Below are 14,775 nucleotides of genomic sequence, written 5' to 3' on the forward strand. Positions count from 1 at the left end.
AAGCCTTATCTTTTACACTGATGTGCTATTCTCCCCCATCATTGGCAATATGAATATTTGTGGTGATTCCTCCTGTTAGCTGTTTAATTGACCATAGTCATTCACAATTGGATGTAGCAGCACTACAGAGCTTAGATCTGATCTATTCATTGCGGAATCATAGAGTCATAGAGATGTACAGCACAGAAACAGATTCTTCTGTCCAACTTGTCCATGCCAACCAGATATCTCAACCCAATCTAGTCCCACATGCCAGCACCTGGCCCATTTCCCTCTAAGCCCTTCCTGTTCATATACCCATCCAGATGCCTTTTAAATGTTGTAATCATACTAGCCTCCACCACTTTCTCTGGCAGCACTTCACATTTATCTAAATTAAACTCTTCAGCTCTGTCTATTGCATGCTGCTTCTGCTGTTCTGCATGCCAGTAGCATCACCAGGTTAACACCACATTCTTAAGATTGGTCCTTGCAAGCCCTCTTGCAATCTTCATTGAACCAGATTTGATCATCAAGCTGGATGGTAAGGGTAGAGTGTGACATATACCAGGCTAAGATGCTAGGGATTATAACTGAATACAATTCTGCTGTCCTGGCCCACAACACCTAATGACCAGTTTTAAGTTGCTAGATGCCCCCATTCAAAGTCTGTCCCAACTAGCATTATGTTAATAACTAGCATTCTCAATCTAATGATGGGGCTTTATCTCCATAAAGACTGCAGTCGGCTCTCCTGCCATTACAGTCATGAGTGGTTACAAATGAGTTGTAGATAAGAGTGGATGAGATCAAGTATGTATCTCTCTCTTGTTGGTTCCCTCACCAGTTGCTGTTCATCCAGTCTAGCGGCAATATTATTTAGGATTTGAGCAGCTTGGTCATTAGTGGAGATACCAAGTCAACTTTGTGATGGACATCAAACTTCTTGCCCAGCGTCCTTCAGTGCTTGTTCAAAGTGGTATTCAACACAGAGGAGAACTGAGTCATCAGACAAGGGGAATGCAGTAGATAGACCCAATGCCATGAGGCGTCATGGGGTCCAGAATCAATATTGAGGACTCCCAGTATAACTCCAGTTTGTCTGTATACTGCTGGGCTGCAACCCAGAGCTGGTAATGATGGTATTTGGAACATTTAGGGAGAGGTACAATGTGCAGATATATCAATGCCAGACTATCACATGTAAATTAACTCATTGCTGACATCCTTAACATCTTTATTCCTCTCAAATAACCTGCAACTGGAGATAATTTAATTACTTCATCATTTCAAAAAAATGAATAAGGACTTCTTCAAAGTGAGCACATCTGCAAGCAATCAAGTTATGAATCAAATTTGAATCTGCCCCCATCACACTCTCAGGCTCTGCTCTCCAGACCCTAACCACTCAATGCGTGGGAAAAGAAAATTTTCCTTATGTTACCATTGATGCTTTTGCTAAATGACATGAATTAATAAATAACATGATTCAATTATATCCATTAGAGATATAAATGTCCTCTTTTTCCAGACCCTTTGCTTCTACCAAGAGGTTCAAAGATGGGTCATTCCATTATGAAAGTTTTCTCACTGCCAATGTGACCTTGTAAGATGAACACCAATTATCTTTGAACAATAATTAGACCAAACTTGTTTGATTTGCTTTTACTTTAGGGTGGTTCCCTAGTTTCTTAATATTATTTTATCTTCCATTTAACCTATTACTATCCAAAGTAAAAGTTACTAACAAGGAGGAAGATTCTGGGAAAATTCAGCAGGTCTAGCAGCAGCTGTGGAGAGAAAGCAGAGTGAACATTATGGGTCCCGTGACCCTTCTTCAGAACTGAGTAAAAGTTGTTATATGATCTAAAACTAAAAGAACTCTCTAAATTATATGAATTGTGCAAATAGATATTTGCAAAAACGTCACCAAGAAAAATCAGTTTCGAAGAGATCTTGGAGTGCAGGTTCATAGCTCCTTGAAAGTAGAGTCACAGGTACATAGGATAGTGAAGAAGGCATTTGGTATGCTTTCCTTTATTAATCAGAGTATTGAGTACAGGAGTTGGGAGGTCGTGTTGTGGCTGTACAGGACATTGGTTAGGCCACTTTTGCAATATTGCGTGCAATTCTGGTCTCCTTCCTATTGGAAAGATGTTTAGATTAGATTACTTACAGTGTGGAAACAGACCCTTTGCCCAACAAATCCACACCGACCCGCTGAAGCGCAACCCACCCAGACCCATTCCCCTACACCTAACACTATGGGCAATTTAGCATGGCCAATTCACCTAACCTGCACATTTTTGGATTGTGGGAGGAAACCAGAGCACCTGGAGGAAACCCACGCAGACACTGGGAGAATGTGCAAACTCCACACAGAGAGTCGCCTGAGGCGGGAAATGAACCTGGGTCTCTGGCGCTGTGAGGCAGCAGTGCTAACCACTGAGCCACCGTATCGCCCATGTTGTGAAACTTGAAAGGGTACAGAAAAGATTTACAAGGATGTTGCCAGGGTTGGAGGATTTGAGCTATTGGGAGAGCTTGAAAAGGCTGGGGCTGTTTTCCCTGGAGCGTCGGAGGCTGAGGAATGACCTTATAGGGATCTATAAAATCATGAGGGGCATGGAGAGGGTAAACAGGCAAAGTCTCTTCCCTCAGATGGTGGAGTCCAGAACTAGAGGGCTTAGGTTTATGGTGACAGGGGAAAGCTATAAAAGCGACCTAAGTGGCAACCTTTTCACGCAGATGGTAGTACGTGTATGGAATGAGTTGCCAGAGGAAGTGGTGGAGGCTAGTATGATTGAAACATTTAAAAGGCATCTGGATGGGTTTATGAATAGGAAGGGTTTAGAGGGATATGCGCTGGGTATTGGCAGGTGGGACTAGATTGGGTTGGAATATCTGGTTGGTATGGACAAGTTGGACAGGTCTGTTTCCGTGCTGTACATCTCTATGACTCTAAAAAAAGTCCTGCTAAGAGCTATTGGGAGGATTGCAGTTGATGATCTTTGTAAACGATTTCCATGACATCTTGATGGAATTGTTCCAATTTTTCAATGACGATGAACTGCATGGCAAGTGAAAATTTATATGATATAAATATATTGATTAAGGAATTTTGGGAATTTATAGGATTTACAACACAGAAATAGGCTCAATCATATCCATGTCACTCTGTTCACCCTCTATAGGACAGTACTTGTGCTATGATTTGAGTTCCAGCCCCACTCCAGCAACCTTTTGCAGTGATTGTAACAAGGTCAGCCAGGTGGATCTCATAGAATATGAGTTCCCTGATTGGGTCTGTTAATCTGGTCCAATTAGGGCGCCCTGGCTGACAGATAGAAACAGGAGTGTTAGAGATTCTGTTCACTCTGAGAGCTGGCTCTGTGAAAGAAGGATCAAGAACTTTCCACGTGTTAATAAAGGGTGACTTGGGGATGGGATACCGGCCTCTGTGGAGTTATTTCTGTGCTGACAAGGGTATGATTAATTTTATAACCATGCAAATGTGCCTACTAGTAGAAGCCCAACTGGACTTCAATTACAGCAACTGGCTTTATCATTGGAAAATGCAAAAAGTGGAGCATATGAATTGCAGGGTATTTCAATGGAAATGGACACTTTTGTCAGTCCGACTGAGCTTGGAGAACACCACTTGAATGAAGGCAATTGTATAACCTCACTCAGGACATATCCTGGACAGAGGGACTCTTGGTCAGCCCACAGCTAGACCCCAAAACAATGCCAAGCCTCGGCTGAGTACCTCAAACTTTCCTCGGGATCCAGGCAGGCAAGCCATTGTAGTTGCTGCTGGTATGCGGAAAACAGGACAGGAAAAGAGTGACACTAGATCTAAATGGAGTAAGAGAACAAATGGGCCAATACCAAGGAGAGTGCACATCCTGGTTTGGTTGCTTAGCCGCATCCAAATCAGAACCAATCAAAATAAGCATCTAGTTAAATGGTCACCGGGTTCTAATGGTGATCGATACTGGTGCGGCCATTTCAGTGATCACAGAACAGGTCTTCAACCAAATTCACTCTGGACTCCAACCCTTAAGCTTGCATAAGGTGGCATGGTGGCTCAGTGGTTAGCACTGCTGCCTCACAGCGCTAGGGACCCGGGTTCAATTCCACCTCAGGCAACTGTCTGTGTGGAGTTTGCACGTTCTCCCCGTGTCTGCGTGGGTCTCCACTGGGTGGTCCGGTTTCCTCCCACAGTCCAAAGATGTGCAGGTTAGGTGAATTGGCCGTGCTAAATTGCCTGTAGTGTTAGGTGCATTAGTCAAAGGGGAATGGGTCTGGGTGTGTTGCTCTTCAGAGGGATGGTGTGGACTTGTTGGGCCGAAGGGCCTGTTTCCACACTCTAGGGAATCTAATCTCATCTAAGACCTTAGTTTGACTTACAGCCTATTCAAGGGAACCTTTACAGATTAATTGTACAACTTTGGTTTTGGTCTCTTATGAGGTGCATCTCGTTCAGTTACCACTAACTATGATAAAAACCTCAGCCCAAGCCTGATGGTGCAAAATCAGTTGAGAAAGATTCACCTCGATTGGTTCAACATTTTCCAATTCAAAAATAGTTGCCTGAGTGAAGTCCTAATTACATATCCGGAAGGTTTTCAGGAAGATCTAGGGACTATCAAAGGAGACAAGGCCATCTTGCATGTTGACCAGGAAGCAATTCCAGGGTTCTGCAAGGCCCACCCAGTGCCATTTGCCTTCGGGACAAAAGTAGAGGCAGAAATCAGAAGGCTGGAATGCAAAGGAGTCTTCAATCCAGTCCAGTCTGCGGAATGGGCAGCATCAGTTGTGCTGATTGTAAAGCCAGTTGCGTTGGTTCGGCTTTGTTGAGATTTAAGTTGGACGGTAAACCACTTTTCACAACTGAATAAATACCCAATCCCTCTCACTGAAAATTTGTATGCAATGAGAGGAGTGCTGTCCTTCATGAAGCTAGACATGAGCCATGCTTACCTACCATTGCAGTTAGATGAGGATTCCCAGATGTATGCTACAATTAATACTCATAAGGGTTTGTACCAATATGTGAGACTTCCAACTGGGGTATCATCAACCTGTGCAACTTTTAGCGGATGATGGAGAATGTTTTATAACACATACCCCAGGTCACCATTTAAATGGATGACGTGCTAATAACAGGGAAGATCAATAAGGAGCACATAGGGAACTTGCACATAGTCCTTAAGTGTTTCTGCCAGGCCTTAGAAGGGAAATATGAGTGTCTCAGGCACCCCAAGTGATCTACTTGGGACTACAGAGTTGACAAGACTGGGTTACACTCATTGGAAGATAAAGTGATGGCAATCAAAGGTCCCTGCCTTCCGTGTCTGTCCCAGACCTTAGTCTTCCCTTGGCTTGGTGAAATATTATGGAAAGTTCATACATAACCTGCCTATGTCTTCAGACTCAGAGGGGGAAGGGGTGTAGTGAGTGTAACAAGATCAGTCATGTGGACCTCATTGAATATGAGTTCCCTGACTGGAGCTGTTCATCTGGTCCAATCAGGGAGCCCTGGTTGATCAATAAGAACAGGAATGTCAGAGGTTCTGCTCAGTCTGACAGCTGGCTCTGAAGAAGCCAGACCAGTGTCAAGTCCTATGCGTGTGTAAACAAAGGGTGACTTGGTGAAGGGATACTGGCCTCCGTGGAATTATTTAACTTACGATCCTTTGATTCCCACCAACCATTAACTCTCCTCTACCCTCTTTGATCTGTAACCCAATTCTATCACTGCTTTTGAGATTACAGAATATTTCCTGTTCAGCAGCTTTAGCTGCTAATTTCACAAAATGAAAGTTTTACTACTGATCAAGTAAGTGTATTTGTCTGTTATTGCGTATAATTCATGCAGCAACTGAGTTGACAGGGCATGTCTGTGGCAAACTGGAGATTGCACTTAGACAACACTTCTTTAAAACACTATCTAAAGCTAGGCTCTTTGCTTGTGTTCTTTGTCAGGGCTGCTTTGAGTACCCTAAGCCGAAGCAGGTTCTAGGGTATTACCTTCACTGTCCCTCTCTCCCCGGGCTGAAGAGAGGGGAAAGAATTTATCAGAAATCCCATTTTTAATTGCAACATAGTGACCTCTGCTGGAAAATGAGTGTGTATCCATGTGCAATCATCTCTACATATCTGCAGGTATGCATATGACTGTAGGAGCAAATGTGCATGCATACGTGTGTGTGTGTGTGTGTGTGTGTGTGTGTGTATACGTATATATGTTTTCAAGTATGAATATGAAATTGTGTGTACAAATGTGAAACGTGTCTGCAGACATTGTTGAGATTCAGGCCTAGCCATAATGTCTTACTCCTCCTCTCCAGTCTCAAACAAATCATTCCACACTATCTAAAGCAAATAAAAAAGACTGTTTACGATTAAATTAAGCTGCATTTGGCTTCAATGTTCCTCATTTACGAAGCAGAATCTTAGTGAGGATTTTCATCTCTAATTTTCACCATAATTTTTAGAAAGTGCATTTCTTGGTCATTGAGAAAGGACTGCAGTGATTCCCTCCAATGTCAAATAGCACAGACACTTAAAATTCATCTTTATGGAATCGTTAGTTGGGAAAAATACTGGAGGCAGTTAGGGCGTGTATAATGGTATCCCAGTGAAACAGATAGCAAGAAAATCATTGGATTAAGACAGAGAACATTTCAAAGCGCAGAGAACCTGGGAGTTATAATGTAACGTTGTCCTTAACTACCTTGAAAACACAGTCACATTTCAGTTGTTTGGTTACTCAGTTGTTAAGTGAAGTGCTAAACAAAGTTTACAGCAACTCTCACCTTCTTTCCCAGGAGAATGTCAAACAGTCTGGGCCTCACCAGGCTAATCCAAATATAATTCTTGCTCTTCTATCTCACTGCTGCTTTCTCCTTCATTGTTGTTAGTAGTTTCATCAGAGTTCACTTTATGAAAATCACTGGTTGTAAACGATGCCAGACTGGCTTTTCCTCTTGTGGTATGAAGAAATCTGAAGCTCAGAGTTGGCCACACCCAAATGACGAAAATGCACCTGCACCACAGAGGGAACACCCACAACCACATAGCATGCTACTATTTTGGAATTCCTCTCCCTGCCTCCTTGGCAGGTCAGTGGAAAAATCCCATTGTGTCTCATACACTAGTTGGGCCAGAAACCAGGACATCTTGCCTGGACACAAATATACTTCAAAAAACATTCAAAGAGAATGACAATCAAATAGCATACATATGCAATACTGCAGCGTGTGATTTATAAATTTGTTTGGGAATTTTTTTCACAGTGATTTTTATTTCAGCTTTGTGGCTTAGTGGACATAGTGATGGTCTGTGACAGGTAGCACATTAAATCTGAAATTGTTGACATTTGGGGAAATGAAATTGTGTTCATTGTTACTACGGTTTGATAAATTAATCATTGCCTTGTCTTATGACCAAGTGCGGAGGAGTGAATTGGTTCACCTCTTCTCAACCTATTGTCTGCAACAATGATTTATGTTCTCTTCAAGTTGGCGGTGGAGTAGGGCTTCTCACCGGAACTTGTCTACTCTGTCCAATTTTCTTTCTTCTCTTTTTTTTCTTGCTGTTTTTCCCTTCATTTCTTTTAGTTCTTTAGTCTTTAGTTCTTGGCAGCTGAGGCAGCGACAGTGAAGGCAACGGCTGGGGGACTTTGACAGTTAGCCAATGGGCAGCTGGTTGCAGTCTGTTGCATCGCAGTCTCATTGATGTCCGGAGCAGTACCAGAACAGGTCGAGACAGTGAGGCGGCTAACCCAGCAACGGAGCATGGCAGTGGCGGTCAGCAACAGTGGGGGTGGTCACAAAGGATGGCGGCAGCAGTGGTTGCCTGCCAAAGCCTAACAAGCAGAGGCAAAACCTGGTGTGCCTGATGGAGATCTGCAATGGTGTCTAGCAGCGAAGGCATGCAGACGGCTCTCAGCCGAGCGCGGGTGAAAGTATGCCCAGCTCGGGGGAGAACGAGCCTTTCTGGGGAGTGCCCATTTTGGAGTATCTGCAGGCCCATTTCTTTAAGAAAGGACTGTAATGTTTGACTTCTTAATTTTTTATCTTTATTTTTCTACTAAGAAAACTGTAGTGCTCAACATTTTAACTTATTTCTTTATTTTTCCACTTTTGTAACTAAAATTTTATACTTATTTGGTACGTATGTGGTGACATCATATACTTTTTACTGTACTTTTGTACCCTATGCCCCAGTAAAACCTAAATAATGATAATAATAAATAATAGTAATGTTTTTAACACAGGGCTGAATCTTTCTTCAATTAAAATGTAGCTAATCAATTTCTACTATAGCAGTCAGGAGCCAAACACAAGATTTTCTTGAGTATAAGGAAATGCTTATTACCTGCTAATTCCTAGAAAAATAGCAAAAACATAATATCAAGCTTATAAATTTGGGCAATCTCACACATACTCAATCCACAAACGCGCACACACACATGTACTCATACAAAGTTGAAAAATGATGGTATTAAGTGTAAAATTGATGGTTAAAAAATATAATTTAGAATCTTGTGGGTGTCCTTGTGACATAGGATTTTAGTAGTTATTTAGTTAATGTCTTAAACTATCAACAGTCGCAAAACTTGCAGATATCTATAAAGTTCTGAGTATTCTCATGTTTCCTTTTAATCTGTATTGTCACTGGGCACCGTTTTTTCTTCAGAGACATCGAGAGAGAGTTGCTAGCTTATGTTCAATTTTGCATCCTTTGTTTCATCCCTTCTGCTTCTGCAGAAAGTGAACTTCTTGAAATACAAGTTTGTCAGTCCATTTCTATATCTAAATGTTTTGGCCCCACACTTGATACTTGCTTGTGATATTGTCATCTCCAACACATGAACATTCTCATAAAGATGTAAATCAAAAGAGAAAATGAGGGTCTCTTTACACCTCCTTGGGAGGGGTTAATTTCATTCTTTGCCTTTGGATAAAATGTTAATTTCAGTTCAACCAGTCTTTTGTTTATTTCATGTTGTTATTATGAAACATGATCAAGCTGCATGGCCAGATGATTGCTGTGGCCATGGTTAGTCAATGTTTAGGCAATTTTTTAATGCTATTTCAGTGCATGAAAGTTCAACGTATTGGTTGCATCATGGATTTTGAAAATCAACGCTGCAAGAAAGGGCTGTGGTGGTTTCTATCTTTTTCTACTTTTTCTGCTTTCTCTTCCTCCTCCTCCTGTTCCTCAATTAGTCACAAGTTAGCAACGACTGTTGACCTTATGATATTAAAGTCACCCAGGGTGCAGGAACTTGTAAATAGCTTGACTGAGTAATGCAGAAGGCAGGTTGGGCCTTTATTTAATGGATTTTTCCCTCGCTGGAGAATCTTGGGCCTGGCAGCATAGTCACAAGAAAAAAAACGCTTCTCTCTGAGGCTCTTGAATCTTTGGAATTTTCTGTGTCAGAGGTCAGTGGATGCTCCATCATTCAGAATAGTTAAGGGTGAGATGCTGAAATTATGGGTCTCTGAGGGAACGGAGGGATTTTAAGAGAAGACAGGAATTTGAGGTTTAGGCAGAAAACGAGCCATGATTGTATTGAATGGCAGAGCAGCCTTGTGAATCTGCTCTTAATTACTCTGCATTGCAGACTCTGGAAGCATTGCTTAAGCACCCTTATGGTCTGCTCGATCATGTTTGTGTGTCAGTATGAGTGTTGATGCCTGTAACTCCCTCCCTAACGGCACTATGGGTGTACCTACACCACATAAACTGCAAATGAAGAAATCAGCCCACTGCATTTTTTCAAGCGCTATTAGGCTTTGGAATAAATCCTGACCTTTGCTCATATACTTCTCGTATGTGAGTGAATTGTACACTGGGTTCATTGCCACATGGTTAATGAATATCTCTTTTCAGTAAATAGCCATACTTTTTGTTCTTCGTGCTAGCTCAAATGCAGATAACAGAGCAGACGGTGCAGAATGATAGTATCATAACTGCTACCAGGATACCAACCAGTCACCTACATGTTATGCCATGTGTGCTCACATACCAGCTGGTCACTGAGGAGTTGCTTCCATCCCATGGAGGATGGTGGTATTAAACAATTCCTTGACAAGTTGGTAGTGGTTGGCACCACAGCAATTATAACATTTTGAGTAATTCCTAAACTGAAGGGTAAATTATATTTTCTTCCACTTTCACTGCTGCCTTATACTACTACCATTGACCAGAAAACCCAGAAACTGAACTGGACTTGTCAGATAAATACAATGGCTGCAGAAGCAGGTCAGATGCTAGGTACACTATGGCGAGTAACTCACCTCTTGACACTCCAAAGCCTGCCTAACATTTACAAAGCACAAGTCAGGAGTGTGATGGAATACTTCCCACTTTCCTGGATGGGTGCAGCTCCAACCAACATTCAAGAAGCTTGACACCATCCAGGACAAAGCAATCTGCTTGATTGGCACCACATCCATGAACATGCACTCGCTCCACCACTAACACTCAGCAGCAGCAGTGTATACTATCTATAAGATGCACTGCAGAAATTCACCAAAGATCTTCAGAGAGCACCTTCTAAACCACAACCAATTCCAGCTTGAAGGATAAGGGCAGCAGATGTATGGGAATACCACCACCTGCAAGTTCCCCTCCATTCAGTGATTTTTCATAAAGAGAATTCTGATGAAATTACTAACAACAATAAAGGAGAAAGCAGCAGTGAGTTAGAAGGGCAAGAATTATATTTGGCTTAGTTTGGTGAGATCCAGACTGTTTGACATTCTCCTGGGAAAGAAGGTGAGAGTCGCTGTAAACTTTGTTTAGCACTTCACTTAACAATTGAGGAACCAAACAACTGAAATGTGACTGTGTTTTCAAGGTTGTCAAGGACAATGTTACATTATAAACCTATGTATGTTCTTAGCTTTGACATGTTCTCTGTCTTCATCCATTGATTTTCTTGTATCTGTTTCACTGAGATACTATAACACAGGCCCCAACTGCCTCCATTATTTTTCCCATCTAACCATTCTATAATGCTGAGCTTTAATAGTGTTGCTATGCTCTTTGACGATGGAGGAGACTATGGAGGAAATCACTGCAGCCCTTTCTCAATGATTAAGAAATGCACTTTCCAGGATAATTCTGGGCAACAATCAGAGGGGAAGTCCCCACTGATCTTTCTACTCCCTAACCAATGAACATTGAGCCAACTGCTCTTTTGTTGGTCTAGAGCAGAGCAGGTAAATTGCAGTGAATGACTGTGTGAGACTGGAGATAAGAAGCCGAGAGGCATTACAGCAGGGCCTGAATCTCACTAATGTTTACACTCATGCACAAGCATACATACATATGTACACTTGTAAATATACAATCACAAACACGCACATACTTACACATATACATAGACATTCACATTCCACAAAACTACTCATACACAGTTACACATGCACACACATTAAATATGCACACTCACTCATTCTCCAGTAGAGGTCACTACACTGTAATTTGAAATGGGAACTCTGATCATTCACTCCACGCCCCCATTTAGCCCAGAGAGAAGAGGAAGCAAAGTAAAGGTCCATTGTAATACCCATGAACCAACTTCAACACAGACTACTCAGTGCAGCTCTAACAAAGAACACAAGCAGAAAGCCTGAGTTTAAGGAACGCTTCATTGCAGTGTTGTCTAATTGCAATTTTGAACGACCCATAAGTATTGCTAACAATTTTTTTTTGCTGCATGAATTATACAATGCAGGTAGATATACTTCACACTTAAACATTAGCAATGCTTTCACCAGGAGAAGTTGGCAAGGTATGACTGTTGCCATGCCCTTGATAGTGCTGCCAATGACCCTTCCAATCACATTGTTGATAATCAAAAGTAGACTGGGGTTTAATTGGCTTAGTTGGATTTGTCCTGCTTTTCATAGACAGCTCACACCCGAACTGTTTTTTTACATTACTGGGCAGCTCTCAGTGTTATAGCTGTACTGGAACAACATGGTTAGAGGTGTAGCTAAATCTGGAGCACAAGTCTTCAGTACTGTTTCTGAAATAATGTCAAAAATCACACACCAGGTAATAATCCAACAGGTTTATTTGGAAGCACTAGCTTTCGGAGCGCTGCTCCTTCATCAGGTGGTTATGGAGAATAAGATTGTAAGACACAGAATTTATAGCGAAAGTTTACAGTGTGATGTAACTAAAATTATATATTGAAAAAGATCAGGATTGTTTGTTAAGTCTCTCTTCTTTTAGAATGACCATATTGGTTTCAGTTCTTTCATTTGTAAATTGAAAAACTTTTTTTTTAAAGTTACATTCTCAAGTGAACTTTAACAATTGGTGTCATGTCGGCCCAGATAATATATTGGAGGTGTGAGTTTCCCTATGAGGCTGTCTGTGCCACAATGGTCAGACTGATTCTAATCTAAAAAATGGATTTACAGAATCTTACGTGGATTCATGCAGTTTTTGAGCAAAGTAAAATGTAAATGTGCAAGTACAAATTCACCCCACAAATGTATATGACATGAACCCAAGGTCCTAGTTGAGGCCAACCCCATGGGTACCGAACTTAGCTATCAGCTTCTGCTCGGCCACTTTTAGTTGTTGCTTGTCCCAAAATCCGCCTCGGAGGATGGTCACCTGAAGGTCCAAGATCGAATGTCCCAAACTGCTGAAATGTTCTCTGACTGGGAGGGACCACTCCTGTCTGTTGATTGTTGTGCGGTGTCCATTGATCCATTGCCATAGCCTCTGCTTGGTCTCGTCAATGTACCATGCCTCAGGATATCCTTGCTTGCAGCCTCTATTGTGACAAGGTTGTATGGTATTGTCCTGAAAGCCAGGCGGTTTGCTATGAAAAATGAACTGTTTGAGGTTTGATGGTTGTTTAAAGGTGAGCAGTGAAGGTGTGGGGAAGATCTTGGCAAGGTGCTCATCCTCATTGATAATGTGTTGCAGGCTGTGAAGAACATGGTGTAGTTTTTCGGCTCCTAGGAAGCACTGAACAATGAAGGGTACCCTATTGTTTGCAGCTCGTGTTTGTCTCCTGAGGAGGTCATTACAGTTCCCCACTGTGGTACATCGGAACTGGTGGTTGATGAGTTGGCCAAAGTTGATCGGCACCCATGAGGATGGCCTCAATTGGGACCTTAAGTTCATGTCACACTACAGGTGACTCCATTGCACTACACACACACACACACACACACACACGCAGACACTCTCTCTCTCTCTCACTCACTCACTCACTCAGACCCTCCCTGATTCGCTAACACATACACTCCCACACACACCATCTCACAGACTTATATCCCTTTATACTCACATACACACACTCTCTCAGACACTGATTACCCCGCAACACACTCCCCCACAACATCCCCCCCCCCCCCCCCCCCCGCCCAAACACACCCACATGCAGACATACACATAAGTTTGTGGAGTGAATTTGCACTTGCAGAGTTACATTGTACGTTGCTCACAAACTGCATAAATTCATGTACGATTCTGGAAATCCATTTTTTAGATTAGAATCAGACTAACTATTGTTGCACAGACAGCCTCACACAGGGAAGCAAACACCTTCAATACGTTATCTGGGCCGACATGACACCGATTGTTAAAGTTCACTTGAGAATCTAACTTTAAAAAAAAGTTTTTCAATTTACATATGAAACCAATATGGTCATTCCAAAAGATGAGAGACTTAACAAACAATCCAGGTCTTTTTAAATATATAATTTCAGTTACATCATACTGTAAATTTTTGCTATAAATTCTGTGTCTTACAATTTTATTCTCTACAATCACCTGATGAAGGAGCAGCGCTCCAAGAGCTAGTGCTTCCAAATAAACCTGTTGAACTATAATCTAGTGTTGTGTGATTTTTAACTTTGTAGACGCCAGTCCAACACCGACGTCTCCAAACCATGGAATAATGTCATGCTTCATAGCCTTTGAAGTACCTAGTGTCTTCAGCCATTATTTAGTAACAGATGGAGTGAATCAAATTTATTGACATTGATGTCAGGGACCTAAGATGGATCACTGATTTGGCACTTCTGGCTGAAGACAGGCGCCAAACTTCAGTTTTGTCTTTTGCACTGTTGTGCTGGACCACTCCATCATAAGGACATTTGTGGAACCTTCTCTACTTGTTAATTATTTATTTGTCCACCACCACTCACAGCTAGATGTAGTAGCACTGCAGTATTTAAATCTGATCAATTGGTTGTGGAAGCATTTGGCATTGATTTATGCTGCTTCTGCTGTTTGACATGCAAGTAATTCTGTGTTATAGCTTCACCGGATTGATGCTCATATTTAGTTATGCATAGTGCTGCTCCTGATATGCCCTGCTGCATTCTTCGTTGGACTAGTGTTCATATCCTATTTGATGGTATGCATATTCTTTTAATTTTATCCATGGTTTATTGTGTAGTTCTAATGAATTACCATCAGATGGCAACCATAGCACAAGACTTGAATGGGATGTACCCACCTAAGAAATGGATTATATTCACACGATTTATCCATGACTGAAACCGAGCAACAGACAGCAGTCTATAGGACTGTGCTCTTTGAAGATCGGTCAGTACAATTACATTTTCTGTCTTTGTAGCCAGTTCTAATCTTGGTTATGTTCAACACCAGGTTTAATAGGCAAGAGATGTTGAATTTGCAGAGTCATCCAATTTTTGTTTAGGATCTTAGGCTCTTTTTGCAAGCTGTTATAAGCAATTGCAGGAATGTCAGTAAGGGTCTTGGTATTGTTATAACATT

General features: G+C 41.7%; 2 protein-coding genes across 2 annotated transcripts in view; one reads left to right on the forward strand and one right to left on the reverse strand.

The window, feature by feature from the left end:
* Nucleotides 1–6,971, reverse strand: part of syt8 (synaptotagmin VIII) — a 75,165-nt gene extending 68,194 nt beyond the window's left edge. Inside the window, exon 1 of the mRNA XM_072592216.1 lies at nucleotides 6,804–6,971. The gene's annotated coding sequence lies outside the window, so the exon portion shown is untranslated. The remainder of the gene's footprint in view (nucleotides 1–6,803) is intronic.
* Nucleotides 6,972–10,279: 3,308 nt separating this feature from the next.
* The window catches only part of LOC140493885 (cytosolic 5'-nucleotidase 1A), an 80,359-nt gene continuing 75,863 nt past the window's right edge, over nucleotides 10,280–14,775 (forward strand). Inside the window, exon 1 of the mRNA XM_072592879.1 lies at nucleotides 10,280–10,286. Coding sequence (XP_072448980.1) covers nucleotides 10,280–10,286 — 7 coding nt within the window. The remainder of the gene's footprint in view (nucleotides 10,287–14,775) is intronic.

Source organism: Chiloscyllium punctatum, chromosome 22, assembly GCF_047496795.1.
Source record: "Chiloscyllium punctatum isolate Juve2018m chromosome 22, sChiPun1.3, whole genome shotgun sequence".
Taxonomy (NCBI): domain Eukaryota; kingdom Metazoa; phylum Chordata; class Chondrichthyes; order Orectolobiformes; family Hemiscylliidae; genus Chiloscyllium; species Chiloscyllium punctatum.